General features: G+C 31.4%; 1 protein-coding gene across 10 annotated transcripts in view; it reads right to left on the bottom strand.

Moving 5' to 3' along the window:
* The window catches only part of NBEA (neurobeachin), a 582638-nt gene that overhangs the window by 461152 nt on the left and 95869 nt on the right, over positions 1 to 25617 (bottom strand). For 9 of the 10 annotated variants that reach the window (XM_076009491.1, XM_076009489.1, XM_076009488.1 and 6 more), the window contains exons 11-13: positions 17151 to 17259; positions 7005 to 7157; positions 5346 to 5514 (exon numbers count right to left, since the gene is read on the bottom strand). In XM_076009491.1, coding sequence (XP_075865606.1) covers positions 5346 to 5514; positions 7005 to 7157; positions 17151 to 17259 — 431 coding nt within the window. Of the gene's footprint in view, positions 1 to 5345; positions 5515 to 7004; positions 7158 to 17150; positions 17260 to 19460; positions 19567 to 25617 lie in introns of all 10 variants that reach the window. The other variant, XM_076009493.1, reaches the window with a different exon arrangement.

Here is a 25617-nt window from a genome sequence, read left to right on the forward strand (position 1 = left end):
ATGCAGATTATGACATCTGCAAGGAAATTACCACACAAACAATCCATTCCACTTATCATTAAGAAAGAAATATCTTCCAGTTTCCTAAACTGCTCTCTGTATTTTCTCTCACCCCACCAATAATATACAAAGTACCTTTTCCCTCTTTATCATCATTCAGTAGAACTTTTTTAAAACCATTTTTATAGTGAAATATAGCACACATAGAGAAAGCATAAATATACAATTTAATGAATTATTATAAAATGAACATCTGAGGAAACACTTTTTAAGCTAAGAAACTGTACCACATTCCCCTTCCTGATTACATCCCCAACTCCATTTCAGTAGAGACAGACATTATCTTAGTAATAATTCCCTTACTTTTTTTATATTTTTGCCACCACTTAATAAAATTGGACAAGTTTTATAATATCTCAGGTTTGTTTTTTTCTTTATCATTAGGATGAGGCAGATAATAATGCTTGTCATGGGATATTTTGTGAGTATTAAATGGATCAACTATGTAAATGAATTATAATAGTGCTTAGCCCATTTTAATTGTAAACACTAAGTAAATGTTAGCAATAATTACATTGTCATATATTGTATAATGTAAGCAACATGTTGCAAAAACCCCTAAACATATGTGTGAATTATACATATATGATATGAATGTATTTTTGTGAAATAAAATACAAATAAATTTATCTAACAAATATAAAATTGAGTTAATAAATTAATTATAATTATACCATTTATGTAAAAATACAGAAGATAAACAATAAATTATGTAGGAGAATATATATATATATATATATAAATAACAAAATAGTAAAGCATAGTAAAAACTAAGATCCACCCAAATAAAGAAAAGAAATACTAAACATAAAATTTTGGATGGGGTTATTTCTACGGCAGGGAATGGAAAGAAGATACAACCATGGATGAGCACATACAGGCTCACTGGTAATGTTCCATTTCTTAAGCATGGCTATACTTCTATGAGGTTCATTTTATATTCATATTATAAATATTTATATATGTAATTTTACCATTTTGTATTTATGATATATTCAAAATAAATCTTTTAAACAACTATAATTTGAAGCACCTATGTGTATTCATGTATACATTCATGTTTGTATGAGCAGAGAAAAAGAGGTAAAAAGATATATGAGACTGGAAGCACTGGCTACTTGGGGGAGTGTTAATTTTTTATTCATAAACCTTTGTATTATTTTACTTGCTACATGAACATGTATTACCTACACTATGATATTTTTAATATATCTAAATGTTTTACAGTGAACCATAGACAATAATTTAAGAGACAAAAGTGTTAAAATTCAAAGTCAAAGCAAAATGATCCTACTTCTCAAGGTGAGTCCCTATACATGAATAATAGTTCTATGAAAGCTAGTGTAGTGCAGTTAACTTCAGAGTGTCCTTAAAAGAAAGCATTTTAGTTCAAAACAGTACTGAAAAAAACTATGTAATTCAAGTCAGAACCTCACATTCCACTAAGTAACAAAATTAATCTCAAAGGATTAAAATGTTAAAGTAAAAGAAAAAATTAAACCATTAAGAAAAAATAAATGTTCTTCCACTTTCTTGTCACCTTTCTTTACAATGTATTTACTGGTTCTCTTCCCTTCCCTCTCCTTGAGGTAGCCTGAGCAAGTGAAACTTCAGGCAGCCAGTGTTCTCAAGAGTCAGCAGAGGCCTAGGAGACATCTGGGGGCTGACAGAGCCAGGAAGGCAACTAAGTCTCCCTCAGAGTCAGGGCTCAGGAGACAGTAGAATCCAGTAGAGTGGACAGCACCACATAAACAATTGGGGCTGAGGAGGCAGCAAGGAACATTCAGAGTCACAGCTGAAGAGATGATCAGAGACGACTGACAATGTTAAAGCTAAGAAGGTGATGGTATATGTGTCAAAACATTGGTTTTATGAAGTGGAATAAGAACTCATATAAATATATTAAAAGCAACGGGAGCCAGATTACTCATGTGGTTTGGTCTGGAATTGAAGATATCAGTGTGAACTCATGGTTTTAATATGGATAGATCAGTTTGGATGTATACATATTTATATATACATATATACATATAAACATATTTCCTAGATCTGTCCAACAAGAGTACCTAGAAGCAATGGCATCGGAAGAGCAATAAGCACAACTAATATCCAGATCTTGGTTTCTAAAAACCATATTCACCAGTAAACCAGGGCTCTTTGAAAAAAAAAGGCTAGTTCCAGGGCTGGGACAAGAAATGGTCCAAGAACAACTTGTGCCAGAAGGTAAGAAAATACTAAAAATGTATATATAGACATTTGTCCTAAAGACCTAAGAATCTATGCAAAGTGTCCTACTGGCCAAATCTTTTAGCTTCAAAATGAATAATGAGTCCGGGCGCGGTGGCTCACGCCTGTAATCCTAGCACTTTGGGAGGCCGAGGCGGGTGGATCGCTCAAGGTCAGGAGTTCGAAACCAGCCTGAGCGAGATCCCATCTCTACCAAAAATAGAAAGAAATTAATTGACCAACTAAAAATATATATACAAAAAATTAGCCGGGCATGGTGGCGCATGCCTGTAGTCCCAGCTACTCGGGAGGCTGAGGCAGTAGGATCACTAAGCCCAGGAGATTGAGGTTGCTGTGAGCCAGGCTGATGCCACGGCACTCACTCTAGCCTGGGCAACAAAGTGAGACTCTGTCTCAAAAAAAAAAAAAAAAAAAAAAAATGAATAATGATACAACTCAGGACAAACACTGCCTTTGGGCTAAATCCATCATGTCACCTGGTTTTGCAAGTTTCATTGGAACAAATCATACACATTCATTTATATACCATCTGTGGTTATTTCTGCAATAAAATGACAGAGTTGATTATTTGCAACAGAGACTTTCTGGCTCCCTAAGCCTAACATACTTACTTATTGGCCCTATGCAAAGAAAGTATACCAATTGTTAACAGAATACATTGAATCCATGAATTCATATTGATATTTAAAAAATGAAAAATAAATAAATAAATGGATGAGTAAAATAAGTTCTTCCTTACAGTAGAATGCCAACTAATAAATGTCTTAGAAATCATTGTCATTTGGCAGTAATCTTTACTGTCACAGTAAAGATTATTTCCAGCAGGAGTAATCAATGAACTGAAATAAATATGTGAAACTTTGTTGAAGAAGACAATATTTGTAAACTCTCAATGTATTTCTCTACCAAATACTTATTAATTACCAAGGAGAAAACAGTAACTTTATAACAAAGAAACCTGAGAGACAACACCCTAATTAAATGTTCAAAGTTAACGTCACTAATAAAAGGACCATTCAACATTATGTACCTCCTTGATGTCATACAATGAGACAGAAACAGTATGACTTCTGTGTCATTCCTAGCAAATACGAAAAACTGGAAACATCATGAGTAAATATCTAACAAATTAAAATATAAGGGCAGTCTAAAAATTAATTTATCTGTATTCTTCAAAAATGTCAAGGTCATGAAAGACAAGGAAGAACTATTCTATACTGAAAAACATTAAAGTGACAAGGCAACCAAGCACGACACATGATCCTCCACTGAGATTCAAGGTAAAAGAAATATTTTTTCTAGAAAGTACATAATTGGGATAATTGGTTAAATTTGAATGGTACCTTTGTATTAGATAATAGTATCGTATTAATGCTAAGTTGCTGGTTTTCAAGGGTGTCTTGTGGTTATTTAACAGAGTACCTTTATCTTTCAAGAAATACACACAATGAAGTATTTAGAGGTAAGAGAATATCATATCCAAAATTTATTCTCAATTGATACAGAAAAAAAATATGTATATGTATGTGTGCTTATATAAACATAAAAAGAGAGAATGAGAGAATGATAAAGCCTGTGTGGTAAAATGTAAAAAACTGGAAAATCTGGTAAGGGGCATATGAGAATTCTTAATGTTTTAAAACATAAATTAACATGAGTGAATATATGATTTGTTTATAGTACAGAAAACTCTATGATAGTGTAGTGCTTAAGAATGAGGGCTCTGAGCAGATAGTTATGATTCAAATTTTGATGCTGTCACTTTGTACTGATTGTTAGCTTCCTAATCTGTCTAATGGAAATGATATTAAAGAGATAGGTATATAGAGATACAGTCATATGTATGTGTGTGAATATGTCTATGTGTCTATAATATAGTTAGACAAATTAACATGTACTGTTCCTAGCAGAAAATCCAACTCATGGCAAACATTCAAAAAATTTTAGGTATTATAAACTTAAAAGCAATGGAAGAAGCCACAAAAAGACAAAATAAGAGGTCTAAATATGAATAATTACTAAAGCCTCATCAATAAAATAAAAAGACATAAAAGTTTATATAAATATTAACATAATAAAATGCTATTTTTTAATATCAAAAGATTGCTATAAATCTATAATAGTGATTTATCATAAGCATGCTGAGAAAAGTGGTCTAATTACACTATTGGTGAGATCATAAAATGATATGATATTCCTGAAAAAAATGAAAATATTTGTCATTAGCTTCTTTTTCAGTAATTCTAAACAAATCAAAGATGATCACCTAATTATTTAAAAATTTATAATAAAGATCACCTAATTATTTATAAAATCAAAACTTTAGAAACAATGTAAATGGTATATCCTTCTAGATTACTGTGCATAGCTGAGAAAAAAAGTGACAAAAAAATGGAGAAATGGATTAAATATCAATTCTATAAAAATGTTTAAATATTTTCATATATTTATGCAATTAAGAAACAGTGGAAAAAAACATGCCTAACTTGTAACAGTAATTATTCCTGGGGTTTGCATCATAAGTAACTTTTTTCTTTTGTATTATTTTATTTTTTTGTAAGTGTATATTTTTGCATAATTATAAAAACTGGCTATATTCTTAAAACAAGAAAGAAAACACAGTAAAGAATTAAATTAGTTTCCACTATACTCAGAACAAAGGGCAAATTTGGAACAAAAATAGAAGAAAGGTTAACAATCTAAAAATGTTGAAAGCAACTGTACTAGAACACAATAGTTGTAATCAATATCATTCATCTGTTTTTAATATTATGAATGTATCTTCCTGAATTAAAAATGCATAGAGGCTGAAATAAAGACAAGTATTTATTTTTACCAGCCTTTATTCCAAAATAATTTAATATTGCAAAGCTCTAAACTTCTTCTTTACTACAAACAGTTCTCAATACACAAGTCTACTACACAAGAAAGAAAACAGTTCAGTGATAATTTCACAATCATGCACATCTGTTCACCATAACAGTATTCATAGAATAATCATAGGCAAGTTGTAAATAGACTGGTAGTGTTGTATTTACCTAATCCTTTAGGTGTAATGCCACTACTGTCCGCTGGATTAATGACCCAGTAGTAATATTTTAATGTGTGCATTAGCTGTAATACTGTTCCCACTCTGCGTATTGTGGTATAGATGGTTGCAGTTCCGATAAATTCAGCAGACAAATAAGTATATAGGGAAAGTTGAACCTAATATAGAATATAACACATCATTAAAATAAATTTAAATGTCTCAAGTGCTTATATCATAAATATATGTTCAATTCTAATTTAAATGCAAATTAATAAAGGCAGAGATGACCATTTATTATGAGGTTAAAAATAACTTTTTCTTAAGCATTATTTATATTTTAAAAAGAAAATAACCTATAAGAAAAATATTCTAATAAACTTATAATAAAGGTAAACTAATAGCTTTTGACAATCAAATAACTTAAAATGATTCAATAATTTAATTGAAACTAACCTGTAAAGATCAAAATATTTTAAAAATCAACTAAAGTCCTTAAGCAAAGTATACTTCAGTAGTTCTCAGTGTATATATTTCTTCATATATACACAGAACTAACATCAGTCAGCTACAGCATATTTGAAAAATATATATATTGTCATATATTCTAAAAGTTTATGTAATTCCAAGTTCTCTTCACCTATGACCACAGTACATAGTTGGCTTTCAGAATCTGACAACATAAGCATACAGATGGAGAGTCAAAACCTTGTTCAAAAGAGTGAACAAACTTCAGATTTGGATCTAGCCAATAATCAATAAAATAAACCATAATATAACAAAAATCAGAACTTAAACATTATCTAACCAAGTAAGTGAGAGATTTTTAAAATTGTAAAAGACAGCTCAAAATCAAAATATCCCAGACATGGTGGCTCATGCCTATAATCCCAGCACTTTGGGAGGCCAAGCATTTTAGACCAACTTTGACAACATAGGGAGCCCTATAGCTACAAAAAATAAGAAAAAAATGAACCTGGCATGGTGGTGTGCACCTGAGTCCCAGCTACTCTGGAAGCTGAGGCAGGAGGATTGCTTGAGCCCAGGAGAATTTTTTGAGGCTGTACTGAGCTATGATCGTACCACTATACTCCAGCCTGGGCAACAGAGCAAGACTCCATCTCAAAAAAAAAAAATAATAATACATACGTACATAATAAATAAATAAATAAATCCCTCATTATTGATTTCTATTGGGATAGAATAAGGCTATATTCGGGTTTTAAAACTAATAAGAATTTTAAACACTACCAAGGAAAATATTTATTTTAAAACAAAAATTATTTACATATAATGATATAAATTCTGCCTTCGAAATAAAAGAAATTTTGCAGTCAAAATGATCAAAGTGGTCATAATATAATTACTTATCTATTACCCTTCCTAGTCTTTTAATAAGTGGAATACCAAATTCTCTTCCTTGGAAAGGTATGAATTGCGCCTTCTGATATCAGAACGCAGTATTATACAAAGTTTATTTTTAAACTATAGTTTCACTTATTTGAATACTTACATATTTAGTATTTTGATCTTGACTATTACCTAACAAAATTGCCTTGGATTGACCATATAATAAACTGAAAAATTCAAATGTTTTCTATGGAATACTTTAGATCCATAACCAAAATTTATAATATTACACTAAAATAAATGAGAATAAAATTCATACCTTTGCAGGTGTATGTATCCAGATGGCTGGGTTGAATAAAATGTGATCACAAAGCTGCTTCAGCAAAGGTGCTCCATGAGATAAACCATCAAGGTATTTTGCAAAAGATAAAAACTGCTCCAAGACAGCCCTAGTTATATGAACTCTTGATGACTAAAGAAAGAAAACAGAAATTCTAGCTTGAAATATCCAGAATATCAAATATATAATTTCTGACTTAACATAAGTACATATGAATTTTTCATATGCTCTCCCTAATAGTTTACATCTAAAATAAAAATTTTGTATGTTCTTTGTCATTAAAATTTTATTATATTAAAAAATCTAGTTTGCAGTCCCAATCTCATAATTTTTTTATTTATTTTTTCTATATATTTTTAGTTGGCCAATTAATTTCTTTCTATTTTTGGTAAAGACGGGGTCTCGCTCTTACTCAGGCTGGTCTCCAACTCCTGATCTTGAGCGATCCTCCCACCTCGGCCTCCCAGAGTGCTAGGATTACAGGTGTGAGCCACCATGCCCAGCAAACTAGTTTAACCTCTGTGAAAAGCAATAGGGAGATACCTCAAAGCAATACAAGTAGATCTGCCATTTGATCTAGCAATTCCATCACTGGGCATCTACCCAAAAGATCAAATGACACTCTACAACAAAGATACCTGCACTCAAATGTTTATAGCAGCACAATTCATAACTGCAAAGTTGTAGAAACAACCCAAGCGCCCATCAATACATGAGTGGATTAATAAAATGTGGTTTATGTCTACCACAGAGTACTATTCAGCTTTAAGAAACAATGGTGATATAGTATCTCTTGTATTTTCCTGGAAAGAGCTGGAACCCATTCTACTAAGTGAAGTATCTCAAGAATGGAAAAAACACAAGCACCACATGTACTCACCAGCAAATTGGTATTAACGGATAAACACCTAAGTGGACACATAGTAGTAACATTTATCGGGTGTCAGGCAGGTAGGAGGGGGGAGGAGGGGATGTGTATATACAAACACAATGAGTGAGATGTGCGACGTTTGGGGGATGGTCACGCTTGAAGCTCTGACTAGCGGGGGAGAGGGGACATGGGCAATATACATAACCTTAACATTTGTCCCCCCATAATATGCTGAAATAAAAAAAAGAACTCTAGAATTTTATGATACTTCTTTGAGCTATACTTTATCTGAAGTCCTTTCCAGATCAATTATAATAACTATGATTAAATATTGCTACTATTAGCTCAAGCTAAAGAAACAAAGTTATGAATAACAATGGTTTCATTTCATTTCTATAGAAATTGACAAACAAGAGATCTTAGACATATAAATTAAAATAATATGTATAACTATCATGAAAGTACATAAAAAGAGACATTTGGAACGAGAAGCTCCAAACCAAAGTGAAAATAAACTGTCCCTATCATACTTCTGAATCCTTCCTTCAAAAAGTTACAAATGAATTCCATATTAACAAACGCAGTGCATTTTGCTTAGCACAAACTTTTGTGATCTATCCATAGTTTCTGAAAAAGCAGATATGACTTTCCTGAACATACTGTCTTCATTTGGTTTATACAATCCTCAGAATATTTCTGAGTATCTTTTGCTTAACATATTATTTCTTGGCCTTTTCTTCTTGATAAGTATATTCTTCTTAGATATGCTTCCTCATCTTTATATAACACCACCTCTACACTGAGTGCTCCCATCAACAATTTCAACTCCCCCCATATACTTATTACCAATGGTATTTAGATAAACAATACAGCGTCCAAAATTCAAACCAAAGCTGTGCTGTCCAATGCAGTAGCCATTAGCTCTATGTTGCAATTGAGCACTTGAAATGTTGCTAGTCAAAAGTGAGTGCTGTAAGTATGTACACACTGGACTTTTATACCTCAGAATGAAAAAAAGAATGCAAAAAAAATCCTATTCTTTCTTATTGAATATAAATTGAAATGATAATATTCTAGATATACTAGATTAAAATACATTAAATTTAATTTCACCTGTAACTTTTTGCTAGAAAATTTTAAATTCCATATGAGGCTTGTATTATAATTGGACATTACCCTAGAATATAATTTCAGATGAAAATGCTGTAAGACAGAGAAAATTCTTTTTATAAAAGCTGATAATTAAAACTCAAAGGCTAAAGAATATATCTTCCTATGAAAATCTTTTCTTCCTCATCTAGTGATCCTCCCTGTAGTATCTCTATCTTCTAATCATAGGATAAAGAATTACCTATCACTCAACCCTAAAGCACACATTAACATTACACCTTTCTCCTATTCTTCACTGACTGAAGTCCAAATATTAGTATAAAATAATCCAGGTCTATCAATTTTTATCTCCCATATAATTTATCTACATTCCTCATGCTTATAACAAAGGCAACTGAAAAAATTTAATTCTACATAAGAAGTCACAAACTCAAATGATTGCAAATAGTTAACAACACTCTGTAAGCTAGAGTAGGAGACAGTGATGAGCAGTGAGAACTGCTGTCAGTACTATAAGGGAAAAAAATTCAAAACCAAACAACTCTTCCTTGAGCCAAATGAAATATTTCTTTAGGTCAGTCTCAGCCACAGAACACCAGTTCGCTTCATCTGCTTTCTCTATCATGCACCCTAACTTGTAATACCCTTGCATCCCATTTCCTTTACCTTAAAGGTAGAGCTCAAGACTCTTCATCTGGTCATTTAGAAAATATACATGTTGAATATTTACTGTTTGACAGGTACTCTCCCTGGCACTGTGGAAAGAGCAGTTAACAAAACTGGTGGGTGATAGTGAGGGGGGGAGAACCCTCCCACAAAGAACTTATATTCTAAGGGAGGAGAAGATAGGTACACACAGTTAAAAAAAAAGGTAAAATATGTTACATGTTAATGGTTATTAAGTTCATGGAAAAAACACGGAGAGGTAACATTTGCAGAAGGGTGGTTAAGAGGTTTTAAGGTGGCATTTAACTGGTTTGAATTATGATAAGGATAACAATAATTTTGTATTGATAGGATTGTGTTTGACAAAAAATATTAATGGTGCTTAGATAAGTAATAGCCTACAAAATTCAAATCAAAGCTTACAGTATTAAACTTCACAGGAAAAATTTATAAAAAGATGGAAGAAATGATCCCAGTAAATAGCTGAGTTATTGAAGATAGGGAAACAAAAATATCTATTTTGGCATTTGCTTTCATTTCCTCAAGTAAAGCTACTTTATAAAGAGATTTGTATTTGGATAATTTATAGTTATAAATCTGTAAATCTTAGGCAAAAACACAATGAGAATCTCATAGAAAATACAAGTTCTGGAATTTGAACTACATGACATTATTTTTGTATGGTAATGGAATTCATAACTTTTAAGAAGTCTGAAGTGTGACTTGAATAACCATATTTGAACATGGAATCTGAGAAGTTAGAAAAGACAATTATATTATAGCATCCACTCCAGAATTAACTAAATCAAATAGGAGTAATGGATGTTATATGGAGAAATTACTATTCAATAGAGATCTTTCCAACATTTAGAGCAGCCCACAATGGAATGGGTTACCAGAAATATTAATTTTTTATTGCAGAAACCATTCTATCTTTCTTTCTCTTTCTCTCTATATGTATACACAAACACACACATATATACATATACACATATATATATCTCACAAACGATTTTGCATTAAATAAACTGTAAAATTATTTTAATTGGTATGGGTACATCGTGAAGTAGTTGATCCTCAATACCCATTCCATTCCTCCCAGGACTGCAGGGTTGAGCTCCAAATAGCCCAATCCAATCATATTAATAATTTGTTGCTGTTTTGGTGGGGTGATGGGAGAGGTGGCAGGCAACTGTAAGTTCAGAGACTCAGTAACAAAGTTTGGCAATCACCTAGCAACAATTGTTGGTTCAAAACGAAGCCAGGACCTAAACCAACCAACCAATCAAATTAGGAGGATCTTGCTCAGTAATTGGGAGAAAGGAACTCTCTCTCCAGTGAATGTGAAGGTCTATAGCACTAAACCCCTGGTAGTTGTCCTGTGACCACAAAAGAGATCAGTTTTAGTGTAAAATCATCACTGTAACTGGTACAGCAGAGATACAGACAAAATCTGAGTCTGCTGACATTACTGAGACTCAGATAACCCAATCCTGAAACACAACTTGCCATATATGTTATGTTGGCTCTCCAACCTTCCCTGTCCTATTTCCATGCTTGGGACGCTCCTTTGCCTACTGGATTCCAGTTAGGTTTGACTAGTTGGAGACAGCAGCAGGAAATTAAAGACAGGAAGAAAATGAAGATGGGACATTTATTTTTCTGGTTTCATCCCTTCAAGTCAGTACACTGTATTCCTTTATTAAAGACCACATTCCTGTCAGGTACCCTTCTCTTATAGCTAGAACAACTTTCTCTTTGAATTATACTAAACATTCCCTTCAACTCTTCAAACCTTGCTGAGCTCCCTTAACAATGCTCACTACTTTTTAAATAGCCTTGCATTAAACTCTTCTCAATAACCCAGATTGAGTATGTCATCTGTTTCCTGCCAAGACTGATTGATAAGCCACCTACCAGGAGACTTTTCGTTGCACTAGCTTATATATTTCCTTAATGTTGGAGCTCCTTTGAATCAAATTTTCTATTAACTACAATCTAAAATATCCTACTGAACACATTAGATAACCTCTAAATTTTCTTCAAGCTCATATTCTGGCAAAATAAAACAAAAACACCTTAAACTTTTTTCATGGAATAATCTAAAGGTGATTTAAAAAAAGATCTCTCATTAGACCACTTTACTTACATAAATTTCTACAACAAGATAAAAGCTAAGTGAAAGTTAACCAGTAACTTGTTACTTTTGATAAGAAATTAAAAGTGGAAACTTTATTACCTATAATACTAACTGGCCACTGATTATTTAAAAATAATGTGATATGAGCATTCATCTGAATGAATGAAAGTGAAAAAGGTACTCTTTTCAGGTAATCAGCCAAACATGCAAGGCCTTTTCATTAGTTCAATTCAACAGCTATTTACTGAGGTAGGCACTGTTCTAGGTGCTGAAAATATAACAACCATTTTAGTTTTTAAGGGAAAGGCAAAGAGGCCTTTGTATGACAAGTGTGGATAAAACACAGAAAGCAAGGAGAGTGGTAAGAGATGATGTGAGAGGTATGAAATTTACAACTTCATTCTGCGAAGGATAGAATAGTAAGATAAGCTACATTTCAGGAGAACTAGTCTGACTGCAAGCGAAAAATGGACTATGGTGAAAGATGATGATGGTTTGTACTAACATATCAAAGAACAATAGTAAGGAGGAGAATAATAAGTAGAAAGTAGTAATTGATATTAATACAACATAATTTGCTGAGAGTTTGAATCTAGAGTACAAAAAAGTAGAGTTAAAAAGGATTAACTTCTTTGTTCTGAACTATTCGTTGAATGGTATTGCCATTAACTAAGATAAATAAGAGTGAAGGATGAAAATTTGAGAGAAAATTCAAACTGTGGATAATTTAAATTTCGTAAAGATTACTAGACATCCAAGAGGAACTGAAAATGGGAGGAACATTTCAAATGTAATTAGTATTTACAGGACAATGAAAGGTAGGGAGATTGATAAGCTCAATTAAAGTAAGATATTATATGGATAGAAAAGTAGAAAGCTTTCTAGGTTAAGCACTGTGACAGACCAGCCATTAGAATTTATTATAGAAAGATGAAGAACTGCTAGGAGAGGATAAGAGGAGTTTAAGGAAGCAAGATAAATACAAAGAAAAAAGCTGTCAGAAAGCACAATTGAAGACAGCATTTCAATTGCATTTTATATATTGCATGAGGTATAAGGGTCAAGGTTCTTCTTCTTTTTTTTGCATATATGTATCTAGCTGGCCTAGTACCATTTATTGAAAAGATAATTTTCTACTACATTCCAATGTAATTTTTGCCATAAATCAGGTGACCATTAATGAGTGGATTTTTTTTGGCTTTAAGACTATATAATAGTGTCTTAATTTGCATATCATATTAGTACATCTAAATAGTATAAACAGTATGTCATCTAGCTTTATTTTTCTTCTTCAAGATTGCCTTGGTTATTCTTGGGTCTTTGCATTTCCATATACATAGCTTGTCAATTTCTTCCAAAAAAGAATAGGGTTTTCATTATATTAAACTGACACCCTTACTGTAATATATTGAATCTTCCAATTTGTATACTTGGGTATATCCTTTTATTTATTTAGGTTCTCTTTTGTAGTTTTTTGTGTACGAACTTTCTGTCTTTCTGGTGGATTTATTCCCAGATATTTGATATTGTTTGCTGCTTTTAAAATTTTAATCTCTTTGCTTGTCACTGGTACATAAAAATATAATTGTTGTTTATGTTGAACTTTTATATGCCAATTTTGCTCTTCCTCAATGCATTCTCATTGTAGATTTTTTCAAAAAATTTTCTTTGTAGACAATAATATCATCTGAGAATGATAGTTTTATTTTTTCTTTTCTAGTATTTATTCTATCTTTTCCCCTTGCCTTATTGCACTAAGACTGAATAAAAGTTGTGATAATGGGAATCTGTTATTCCTGATCTCATGGGTGATGCTTTTAACAATTAGCCACTAAATATGATGTTTACTGTATATTATTTTTTATAAATTTTTAAAGTCAAATTAAGGAATTGTCATCTATTTTTACTTTACTAAGAGTTTTCTTTATTATAATCAGGTGCCAAATTTTATCAAATACTTTTTTTGCAGTATTTGAGATGCTTATCATGTTTCTGCATTATTTTCAATTTAGTGAATTACATTAATTGATTTTCAAATGCTAAACGTTCCTTGTATTTCTGGACTCTCATTTACTCTTATATTCACTCCTATTACAATCAGGCTTTCATCCTTACACTTCCCCTTAAATGGTTCATGTCACCAATGGCCTTTATATTCTATCTTATGGTTATTCTTCAGTCTAAATCTTATTTGAGCTAACGTTTCAATTGAACATTTCTCCTTGAGAAGAAAACAGAAAAATCTCATGGGTTCAGGATACATAAGTATCCAAAATGGGCTAGTCCTAAAAGAAACTGAAAATTTAACCTATATTAAAATTTAAAACTTCTGTTTATCAAAAAAAACCATTAAAAGAGTAAAGAGCATGCTACAGAGAACAAGATATTTGCAGTGCACATCCAACAAAGTACTCATATCCTAGGGTAAAGACCTGATTTCCATAAATCAACAAGAAAATGACAGATAACTCAAATGAAAATGGGCAAAAACATTGAACAGGTATTTAACACAAGAGGATCACCAAAACAATAATAAATACATGCTTAACTGAATTGTCATAGGGAAATGCAAATTAAAACAATGTGATCTATACAATGGAAGAATACCTTTGCTAATTATATGTCTGATAAGGTATCAGTATCCAGAATATATAATTTTTAAAAACTCCCTAAAACTCCATAATAAAAAGACAAATACTCCATTGTTTTAAATGGTCAAAAGATCTGGACACATTTCTCCAAAAGAAGATATATCAATAAATAGCTAACCACATAAAATAGTCAAAGAGCATATCAAAAGGTGCTCGGCATCATTAGTCATCCCAGACGTGCAAATTTTACAAATGATAGGCCATTTCACACCCAATGGAAGGGCTAGAATAAAAAAGACAGACAAAACAAGTGTCAGCAAGGATGTAGAAAAATTTGAACACTCAAATACTGCTGGTGGGATGTAAAATGAAGTTACTTTGGCAAACACTGGTGGTTTCTCAAATGGTTAAATATAGGACTCAGAAAATAAACTCCTAGGTGTTTACTTAACAGAAATAAAAGCACATGTCACACAAAACCTTGTATATGAACATTCATAGCAGAATTATTTATAATAGTCAAAAGATAGAAACAACACAAATGTTTATCAAATTATGAATGGATAAATAAAATACGGTATATACATGTAATGGAATGTTATTTAGCCATGAAAAAGAATGAAGTTCTGACAGATGCTATAATATGAATTAACCTTGAAAACATTATGCTAAGTGAAATAAAGCAGATACAGAAAGCAAATACTGTATTATTCCACTTAGAGGAAATATCTAGAATAGGCAAATTCATAGACAAAAAGTAGATTACAGGTTGCCTAGGAATGGGGGTCTTGGAAGGACATAGCAAAAACTGGTAAAGGACATGAACAACTCAGAAAAGATGAATGTCCAATAAATATGCATGAAAGTATGTCTAATCTTAATCAAAATTTATAAAAAACACAAAATAAAACCACAATAAGATATTTTACATTCACTAAATTGACAATATAATTTTAAGAATATTAATCTTGAGAAAGATAAAGAACAAAATATACCTTTTATTTGAAGGCTTTTTACAATATTTATAATTTTAAGCTAATTTTTAAGTAAAAGAATGCTCACTTTAGAATTATGCAGATAAATCCTCAGTAAAGAGTGAAAGCACATTAAAGGGGTAGGTCCTGACAGAGATCTTGTCATGCACAGTAGTCTTACAAAGGCATTTCATAATATCTAACTCATTTTAAATATAGCTTATCATATCTCTTCTAAACAATTCTTAATACTATAGATATAGGAAAACAGTATTCCATCTTAAAAAAAATAAACCAAGGAGTCTTAATAAAGTTCTTAATAGTATTACTGAAAAAAATCATCTCAGTAAAGAAATGCTGCCAATGATCAATCTACTTAATAATCTAAAACTCTTCAATCACCGATCATTAAAAGGCAGCATTTAAGAAGAAAAAAAAAGACAGTTTTACAAGTATTTCAAATATAAAACAATGGGAAGTGAAATAAAAACTATCTCCAAAAGTCTTTTCAATTTTCTTTCCCAAGAAAAAATATGTTTAGTCCTCTTAGTTGAGATCTCATCTCTATTATTTCTCAAATAGGTTCATTTTCAGAGCAGCTGAATATTGAAGAGTTAACTGATTAGAAGAGGTCAAAGTGCTGATGAAGGGCAGAGACATTTCTTCTAAAACATACTCTCATTCATAGAATTCCACTTTAATTTTTAAAGTAACTCACATGAAACAACCAAACTTCTGTGAGACCATAATCAGAAATTCAGCACTCATAACCATAAGAGTATAGTTGTAACTAAAGCAAAGGTCATTAAAAAAAAAAACATGAATGACAAAAAATGAGATAAACTAAACTTACCTAATTTACATTGTTTATACTATGTACTGATTAAAGACAGCTACTTTAAATATTCAAATTATCAAAAGCAGGGAAAAGAGAACAGAATAATATTTGTTAACACAAAATAAAAATTTTGATCTCAAGATTAAAAAATAAAGTAAAAACTAAAAAGTAAACCTATTTAACAAATAAAATGTTAAGATTTTTAAGAAACTCAGTCTGAATGTAAAGATAGCAAAGAAACAACTACAGTAGTCCCCCAGTTATCCATAGGAGGTAGCTCAAAGAACTCTAGTGGATTCCTGAAACAAAGGATAGTAACATCTATATCTATCTCCATCTAACTATCTATCTCTCTATCTGTCTATCTATCTATATCTTATACATACCATATTTTTTCAATCTGATAACTGAGATGGCTACTAAATGACTAGGGCATACAGAGTATGGATAAACTGGACACAGAGATATTCACATTCCAGGCACGATGGAGAGGGACAGCATGAGATTTCAGTACTTTATAGAATGGAGCACAATTTAAAACTTATAAATTCTTTACATCTGGAACTTTTCTATTTAATATTTTTGGACCATGGATAGCTGAAACCTCAGAAAGTGAAACTGGGAATAAAGGGGGTACTACTGTAGAAAAAAAGTAAGGAAAATGACAGTTAAAATTTGAATAGAAATATATGAAAGAATTTTTCTTTAGTTTCTATTTTCACTCAAAATTTCTTATTTACACTTCTAACCCCCAGTTTAATTTCATGTCTATATTTATATGCAAGTGCATAATATGAAAATGTTTGTGAATTAGCAAATAATATTACTCCTACACTGACAATGGAAAGAGAAACCACAGAAAAAATATAATTGGTGATTGTCAGTTGTCCAACTATGAAGGTTACACAACAAAACCATCAATACACATTACTTACCTTTTCAAGTAAGTAGCCAATGACTAAAAAGCCTTTTCCACCCAGCATCTGTTCTTGCATGGCTACTGAACTTTTAAGTAGTTCAACCAGGAATGCCAAAAGAGTAGCACTGCATGTAAAGTACAGATAATTTCATTATGTAATCATCAAATGTTTATTATAAACAAAGTGTTCCATTTAAGTAACTTATTATGCCAAAAATAATAACCATATTCAAATCCAATCTTTATTTTGCTGACAATGGCTACTATACTTTATATTATACAATAATATATTTCCTCAAAGCATGAGAAAATTAATGTTATCCTTTTCAAATTAAATATAATAAATTGAACCATAACCATATGGTTTTTTAATATTCCAAAATAAAGTATCAAAGATTATCTGTGCATACATATATGTCCTGCTTCAAGTAAATATAAGAAATATACATACAACACTTTTCCATAATAAAGACCTTATCCTAACATTCTTTTGAATAGTAGGCTACTGTAGATAATTTTAAGTATGTACATAATAATTTGTTTTGGAAGAACAAATCTATTTTTAAATAAACTTTTTATTTATATCTTTTTCAAAATTACATTATTTATTAAAAGAAAATCCAGAAATATGTAATATGTCACTTATCTCCAAGTATGCCCTCAGAAAAGAAATGATTTATGTAATATTGAAATAAAAAGTGGCAATTAATTATACAATGTCTACCCAAAACATAAAAACACACACAGATATGTCAGACAAAGATTAGGCACTTAATATGTCCGTTGAATTAATGAATGAAGAAACAAAAGAAAAATAAATGATTGCATTAAGCTTGATAATGTATTACTTTACAAAATTACATATAACAATTTTCAATTAGCAGCACTGATACATGAATATAGTATTCCAATAATGAAAATATATATTCCTTCGTTGTATGTGCTTAATGCAGTTTATAATAAATTGCTATAAACCAGATTTTACCAAGAATTAAAAAAACATCTATTTATAATGTTTTAAGATATACTCTGAAATATCTATTTACATTCATAAGAAAGGGTAAAAGCACAGATTTCTAAATATATTTTAAATGCATAAGTACTCATTCTCACAAATAATTAAGAAATTTTGATAATGAGGAAAACTTTAAAATTATTTTAAAGCCCAAAAGGAATCTGAATTTACTCTAGTCTCTTAACTATTCCAGCTCTCTGGTTTCAGTAAGATTGATAAATAACACATTTCTCTAATAATGTGGCTATTTTTTGTTCAAATCAGAAATGGTCACATAACAAGAACCAATAGCAAAATTATCATTATCACTACTATAAAAAAACTATAGTTTAATAAACTATATTATATCAGCTAGAAAAAATATAGTATCTGGAAATAAGGTACTTCATTACAGGAAATTAAAATTCAATTGTATTAACTGGCCCTATAGCCTTAAACAACAACAAAAACGTAAACTCATATCAGAAATCAATGATATTCTTTTACTTTGTCCTTAAGTCAAAGATAGAGATTTATAAGAAAAACACAACTACCACAGAATCCCTTGGGATTTTTTAAAATGTTTCTGTAAAGAACAACAGCTATTAAGCAATCTAGTCCATTTTAAATGAATTGAATCAATAGTCAAGGCTACTTCACAAATAACTGATTAAGGACTATGTTACATTTAACACTTCTGCCTAGATGTTTAAAAAGAATAAAGAAAACTATGCATAGAGATTACATAATTTCCTAATCTGTTCATGGAATTCTTATCTATACCTTAGTTAGTGATTTAGGAAGAAAGTGAATTCCTAAACCTCAGCACTGCCAAAAAGAAAAACTAGAAATGCCTCACAATGGTCCCTATGGTCTATGAAAAAAGGCAAAAAAGCATTTCTTACAATAAATCACCCCCATATGTAGAACCACATAAAATTACAAGAATGCCATGGATTTTCTTATTCTTTTATATCAGAAGAACTACTCATTCTCAAACATCTAATAAATTAACTTGGACCTCTAAACCCAGTCAAGTTCCATTACAAAAATAGAAATATTAATTTTATTATTATTCCAACATCTTAACACACAACTATGCTGTCCATGAAATGTTAATTTCGCTTCAGTATAAACCATGACACCAATTAAAAAGTCAAATGCATTCACTAACAAAAGTATTTTTAATTTATACCTAAAACCCAATGCAATACTACATCTTTTTTAAAAAAAAATCTTTAAAATACGGAATATTTGACATGGTGGACGTAATAGTAAATAGATGGCCATCTTCGAAGAGGTACAATTTCAAACATAATTTAACAAACTTACCAGTAACTAAAATGCATCGGATTGCTGCAGGGCTCACAATAAACTTGCAAAATTCTGTGTACTGCCATACAAAATTTCTCTCCATTCTTGCCTATTTCCAACTCCCCTAGATACAAAGGCAAATATAAAGGATACTTCAGCCCATTCCTATATCTCCTACATACCACTTCCTGTCTAGAACACATCAGTTCATCGGTAGAGGATCTAAATATATACTGTAGGATAAACCAAAAGACAAGTATCTGTGTCAGCCAAAACTAACATACACAACATAGAACATTCTCTTGAAAAGTATAGCAATATCTAGGAATAGATTTTCAAAGGAATATTTTACTTGACAAAAAGTATAGTGATTATTACATCATGATATATAATTGCTAAACTTTTCAATAGACAGTACTATAACATACCATGTTCTATAAGTAGCAATTCTACTTCAAAAGTGGTTAAGGGTGTTTAATCCTGTCTTCTTTTAAGGAAAATGATGCTAATAATCTATTGTGGTTTTTTTCTTAAAAATAATTACCATCTTCAAATTCTTAATAAGTTTCAATTAAGAATATTTATTTCAAGTATCATATATTAAAGGGCAAAACCTTAGGGAAAAAAATAGAAGAAATAGTATAATAATGCCTCTAATAACTTAGCATATTTATTATCTCTCCAGAGCTTTCCGGTCCATATTATTAAAGAATACCACCACAGTCTTGGCCCACAAATAACCTGAAAATATTTAGTAACTATATATAAACATAACTAATTTGTTTCTAATGAAAATATATTACTACATTTAGATTCCATTAAAATTTATATAGATTTTGCCTTGATTTTACTATAACGTTTCAATTTTGTTCATTTTTATTTAATTTTTTTAAATAACTAGCATAAATAACTCATGTAATATAATCTAAAAAGTTTTATTATCTTCTGGGTGTTTTTATTATTTAGAGCCATCTAGTTTACCATTGAAATGATTAAGAATAAATATATAAACTAAGTTCAGTTCAAAGGCAGCTCTTAAAGACAGAAAATAGCTATTCATTTTGCTTTGTACTGAAACAAGCAAAGTACCACAGCCAGAATGGCTTTTAAAATAAATACCTTTTTATTTAAGACGATTGGAACTTATGTAAAAATTAAAATTTCCCTTAATATATAACACATCCTCCCCCTTTTAAAAGGATGTTTTTAATCTCTTAAGAAACACTACAGGCAAAATAATTAAGTAGATCAAGATAAGATTTAAAGTATTGGTAAGGGGCAAAAATCTTTTAATATTTTCAGAAGATTTCATCTCTTAAGCAGCCTAATGTAATACTGAGATACATCAAAATCCTTCAGAAGGTCATTAAAATTATATAAAATATCTAATATCATAGTTTCTATACTATTTCTCTCACTGTAAAACTATTCATAGATGAGAATGATCATAGTAGAAATAAAACTATAAATGAAATCGACTTAAGTCCACAACCAAGCTAATTAATTTCCAGTAACATAAACAATCTCTCAATAGGTGAGAAGAGTTAACTTCCTTCACAGTTCAACTTTAGAGAGGTCTAAGCCAAAAGTTTCTAACTCCAGGAACATTTAATAGTCACTTTTAGACAATGCACTCATAAAAATGTGATCTCAAAGAAGACCACTGCCTATGTAGAAGATGAATTCTGACATATACACTGTCACTTTCATCAGTGCAGACATCAAGTGGATCTACATGCCAAAGTAAGCAAAATACATTTATCTGTAGTCAGCTAAGAAACATGCTGATATGCAAGACAGTAAAATGTAAGGACAGATGGAATACACAGAGTCGCACATGAAATCACTAAGCCTTCCCCTGGCCATAATCTCTCCTCAGTAATTTCTACCTTTTCCTTCAGCCTGATAAAAAGGCAGGCAGTCCTATAAATTCAAATGCTAACACTGTCATGGATATTTAAGAGCATTCTTTAAAGGCTGTATTAAAAGTCAGACGATTCTTTTCTCTTGGCAGAGATTTTAATTTTGTTTCATCAGCCTATTCTATTTCTGACAAATACAGCAAAAAAAAAAAAAAAAAAAATCAAAGTCTAAATAATAAAGATTGGAATGTGTCAATGAGTCTTAGGAAGGAAACAAAATTTAAAGTTTGCACATGTAAGGGAATTAATTCTAAATCTATGATCTTGTATTATATATTAGCATTTATAGTATGTAACAGAATTTACAAAGTTTAGAACAAAAATAGCCTTCTTATAAATTCCTTTCACATATTTACTAAAAATACTCAATATTTACTAAAACTTTCAAATGCAAAAGCCTAATATCATAGTTTCTATACTATTTCTCCCCAGTTTAATCCCAACCTTTTCCATACCGACCCTTATAAAGCACTAAATGTCTTAGTCCCTTTATGAAAATTTCCTGGACATTTTACAAATGGCAGTCACCACTATAGTAAACAAGGATACATGAATGCCTTAGAAATTTAATGATGTAACTTCTCAACACCTTAGGATTAAGAAATTCTAAATTAGAAAGAAAAAATAGACAGGTTATATTTATACATGGATGATCTTAACTATGTATGCATACTCTAATGTCCTTCAAGGTCAAATCATGCCACAGCAGTAAGGCCAAATGTCTACTCATTTATCCTGGTGCCATCCCTACATTCAGCCAAGTTTGTGTATTTAACAGAAATAAATATAAAAATAGCTGACTACACAAAATGCTAAAACAATTATTTGATACTTATGCTTTACATAACCTAGCAATCTTCTATTCATTTTATAGTGAATTTTATTTTTTAAATGATCATGCAGTAAAATTGATTTCTTTGTTTTGTTTTTTTTAGTATAACATTTTGAGAATGTTAACAGATACACAGATGTGTACAAACCCACAATCAAAATATAGACAAGTTTCATCACACCAAAAATATCACTGTGCTATCCCATTATAGCTTTATAGTGACGCCCTCTCAACATCCATAATCTCTGGTAATTTCACTTATCTCTTCTCTATCACTACAGTTTTAACTTTTTAAGAATGTGATATAAAGAGAATCATAGTGTATAACCTTCTGAGTCTCCTCTCTTAACCTTTATTCATCTATAAAGGGCATTTCGGGTATAGCAATTGCTATAGCAATTGTGAATAGGGCTACTATAAACATCCACACAAATGGTTTTCATTCATTCCTCATAAATAAATACACAGGAATAGAAAGGCTAAATATATGGCAAGTGTATGTTTAAATTTATAATAAATTGCCAAACTATATTTGAGAGTGGCTGTACCACTTGGCAATCCCACCAGTAATGTGTTCCAGTTGTTCCACACATCACTGCCAGTATTTGGCACCATAGCTATTTTTTACTTTGGCCATTCTACTACGTATGTAGTGGTATTTCATAGTGTTTTTTATATACATTTCTCTATTGGCTACTGATGCTGACATCTTTTCATCAGCTACTTTGACATCGTTATATTCTCTTTGGTGACGTGTCTGTTCAACTCTTTTGTTGGATTTTTGTCTTACAGAGGGCTGAGAGTCCTTTATATATTCTTGATATAAATCCTTTGCCAAAATAAGTGATTTGTTGTCATCTTCCTCCAGTCTGTACCATGTCTTTTCATTGCATCTTTAACAGAGCAAAAGTTTTAACTTTGATGAAGTTAAAATCAAATTTATCTATTTTTTTCTTTCATGAATCATGCTTTTGTTGTTATATCTAAGAAGACTTTGTCTAGCCTTAGTCACACAGAATTCCTCCCCGTTTCCTCTACAAATTTTACAGTTTCACATTTTATATTTAGACTTAATTTTTTAAATTAACTTTTACATAAAGCATGAGGTTAAGGTCAATGTTCATTATTTTTTGGCATAAGATTATCATTTCTCCATTAGAGTGCCAAAAATTAATTGTCCATATATGTATGGAACTATTTCTGGATGCTTTTGTTCCACTGATATATGTGTCTATCATTTTGCTAATGCCACACTGTCTTTTTAACTTCATTAACTTTATAGTGTGTCTTAAAGACAGGTAAGTATAATTCCTCCAACTTTATTCAAAATTGTTCCAGCTATCCTAGTTACTTTGTAATTCCCTGTAAACTTTAGAAGCATCTTGTCTATACCAATTAACATATTCAGCTGGGATTTTAATTGGTATTGTATTAAATCTATATCTCAATTTAATGACATATTTACTATGTTGAGTGCATGAATGGTGTTCTATTTCTTTAGATCTTTGATTTCTTTCATCAGAAATGTGGAGTTTTCAGCACACAGATCCTATACATGTTTTGTGAAATTTATATCTTAATGTTAATTAATTTTATTGAAGCTATTATTGATGATACTTTCCAATTTGGTTTTCTATTGTGCATTGTTATAAAGAGAAATATAAATCACTTTTGTATGAATCTTATATCTTGTGACATTGTTGACACATACTTACTAGTGCTAAAATTTATGTGTACGTCGATTGCTTGATAACTTTTTTTTTTGAGACAAGATCTCCCTCTACCTCCGAGGCTTGAATGCAGTGGCACACTCATAGCTCACTGCAGCCTCAAACTCCTGGGCTCAAGTGACCATCCCACTTCAGCCTCTCGAGTATCTGGGACTATAAGTGCACACCACAACATCTGGCTAACTTTTAAATTTTTTGTAGAAATGAGGTCTTGCTATGTTGCCCAGACTGGCCTCAAAATCCTGACCACAAGTGATCCTCCTGCCTAGGCTTCCCAAAGTTCTAGCATTAGAGGCATGGACCACCACACCTGGCCTGATGATTTTTATATAGATAATCATGTCATCTAGGAAAAGGGACAGTTCTATTTTTTTTTTCCTTTCCAATCCCTATTATTTCTTTTTCTTATCTTGTTGTACTGGCTAAACCTCTAATTTGGATTAGATCATACATGCACAGCTAGGGCTGAGTTATTAAAACAAAAATTATAAGGTTTCTTTCCCACATGTTCCCCTTTCTGTGGTATCTATAATACTTTCCAATTCTAGGGCTCTTTTTAGTTCTCTTGTCAAAACACTAGGGCTTTAGTTTCCCTTCTCTTCCATGTACTTCGATAAGTCTGGCCACATCTGGGTCCACCAGATTTCAAAAAAATAACAGGTGTTTGTCCCACCTTCTTAGGGCTGGCCTTAGCTCTACTGATCAAAGGAATGTTTACCCCTCTTTCAGAGTTTCGGCTTCTATAGGCTCCCATTGGTGGAAAAATTACATTTGGGTGAGAACATGAGAAAACAGGCTGCAAAAAAGAAAAATTAACAAGGAACTTCTGCACTAGAACTAGAGGGTTTCTCCCAGAGTGCTCTCTCATTGAACCCTGGTGCTCAATTTCAGGTTTCCAGAGGATTTACTTCATGCTGGAGATATTGCAGAGGCAAGACATATAGTGAACTTTACCACTAGTTCAAAGGTATTGTGAATTCTGCTTCTGTTCTCCAATCTACCTGCTACATTTACTTTTCAGAGTAATAGCCGCTCCATAGATTCTATCCATGTAAGGTATTATTCTTGCACTGAATAGAAGAAACAGGGTAAAGTGTACTCACTCTATCTTACCAAGAACTGGAACTGGAATTTCATTCTTACTGACTTAAATGAAGTCTCAAACTAAGATGACCCCCCAAAATTATTCCATCTAAGTCCCCACTTTTTGATCTCAACATGCTAATGGAACAGACTTATTCACTATGCCCAAATATTGGCAAATGGCATACTACGAGTTAAAGTCAGGATTAATACCACTATGTCACCACCTCCCCAATCATCTTCACATCCTTTTACAACCAAGAACTATAATTCTGGCTAAGAACCACTGCAACCAACTCATTTTACCAGCTAAGAAACCAAGTGTGCTAGAGACAATGTTAGGTATTAACAAATCTCATGTATTCCTCCTTTTTATGTATACAGAAGACTACATTTCTTAACCCCTTTGTGATTAAATCAACAAAATGATAACAGAAGTCTCTCGTGGATTACAAAGTAAAAAGCCCAGGCAATAATTCTCTAGTCTCTTTCTTCCCCTCCTATGAAGAACACTGGCTACTCTAAAATATAAGAGTGGAAACTGAAATCTTAGATCCCTGAGCAAACTATACTTGGTCACATGAGCAATACATAAAACTTTATTGTAT

This window comes from Microcebus murinus, chromosome 13, assembly GCF_040939455.1.
Source record: "Microcebus murinus isolate Inina chromosome 13, M.murinus_Inina_mat1.0, whole genome shotgun sequence".
NCBI classification, from domain to species: Eukaryota; Metazoa; Chordata; class Mammalia; order Primates; family Cheirogaleidae; genus Microcebus; species Microcebus murinus.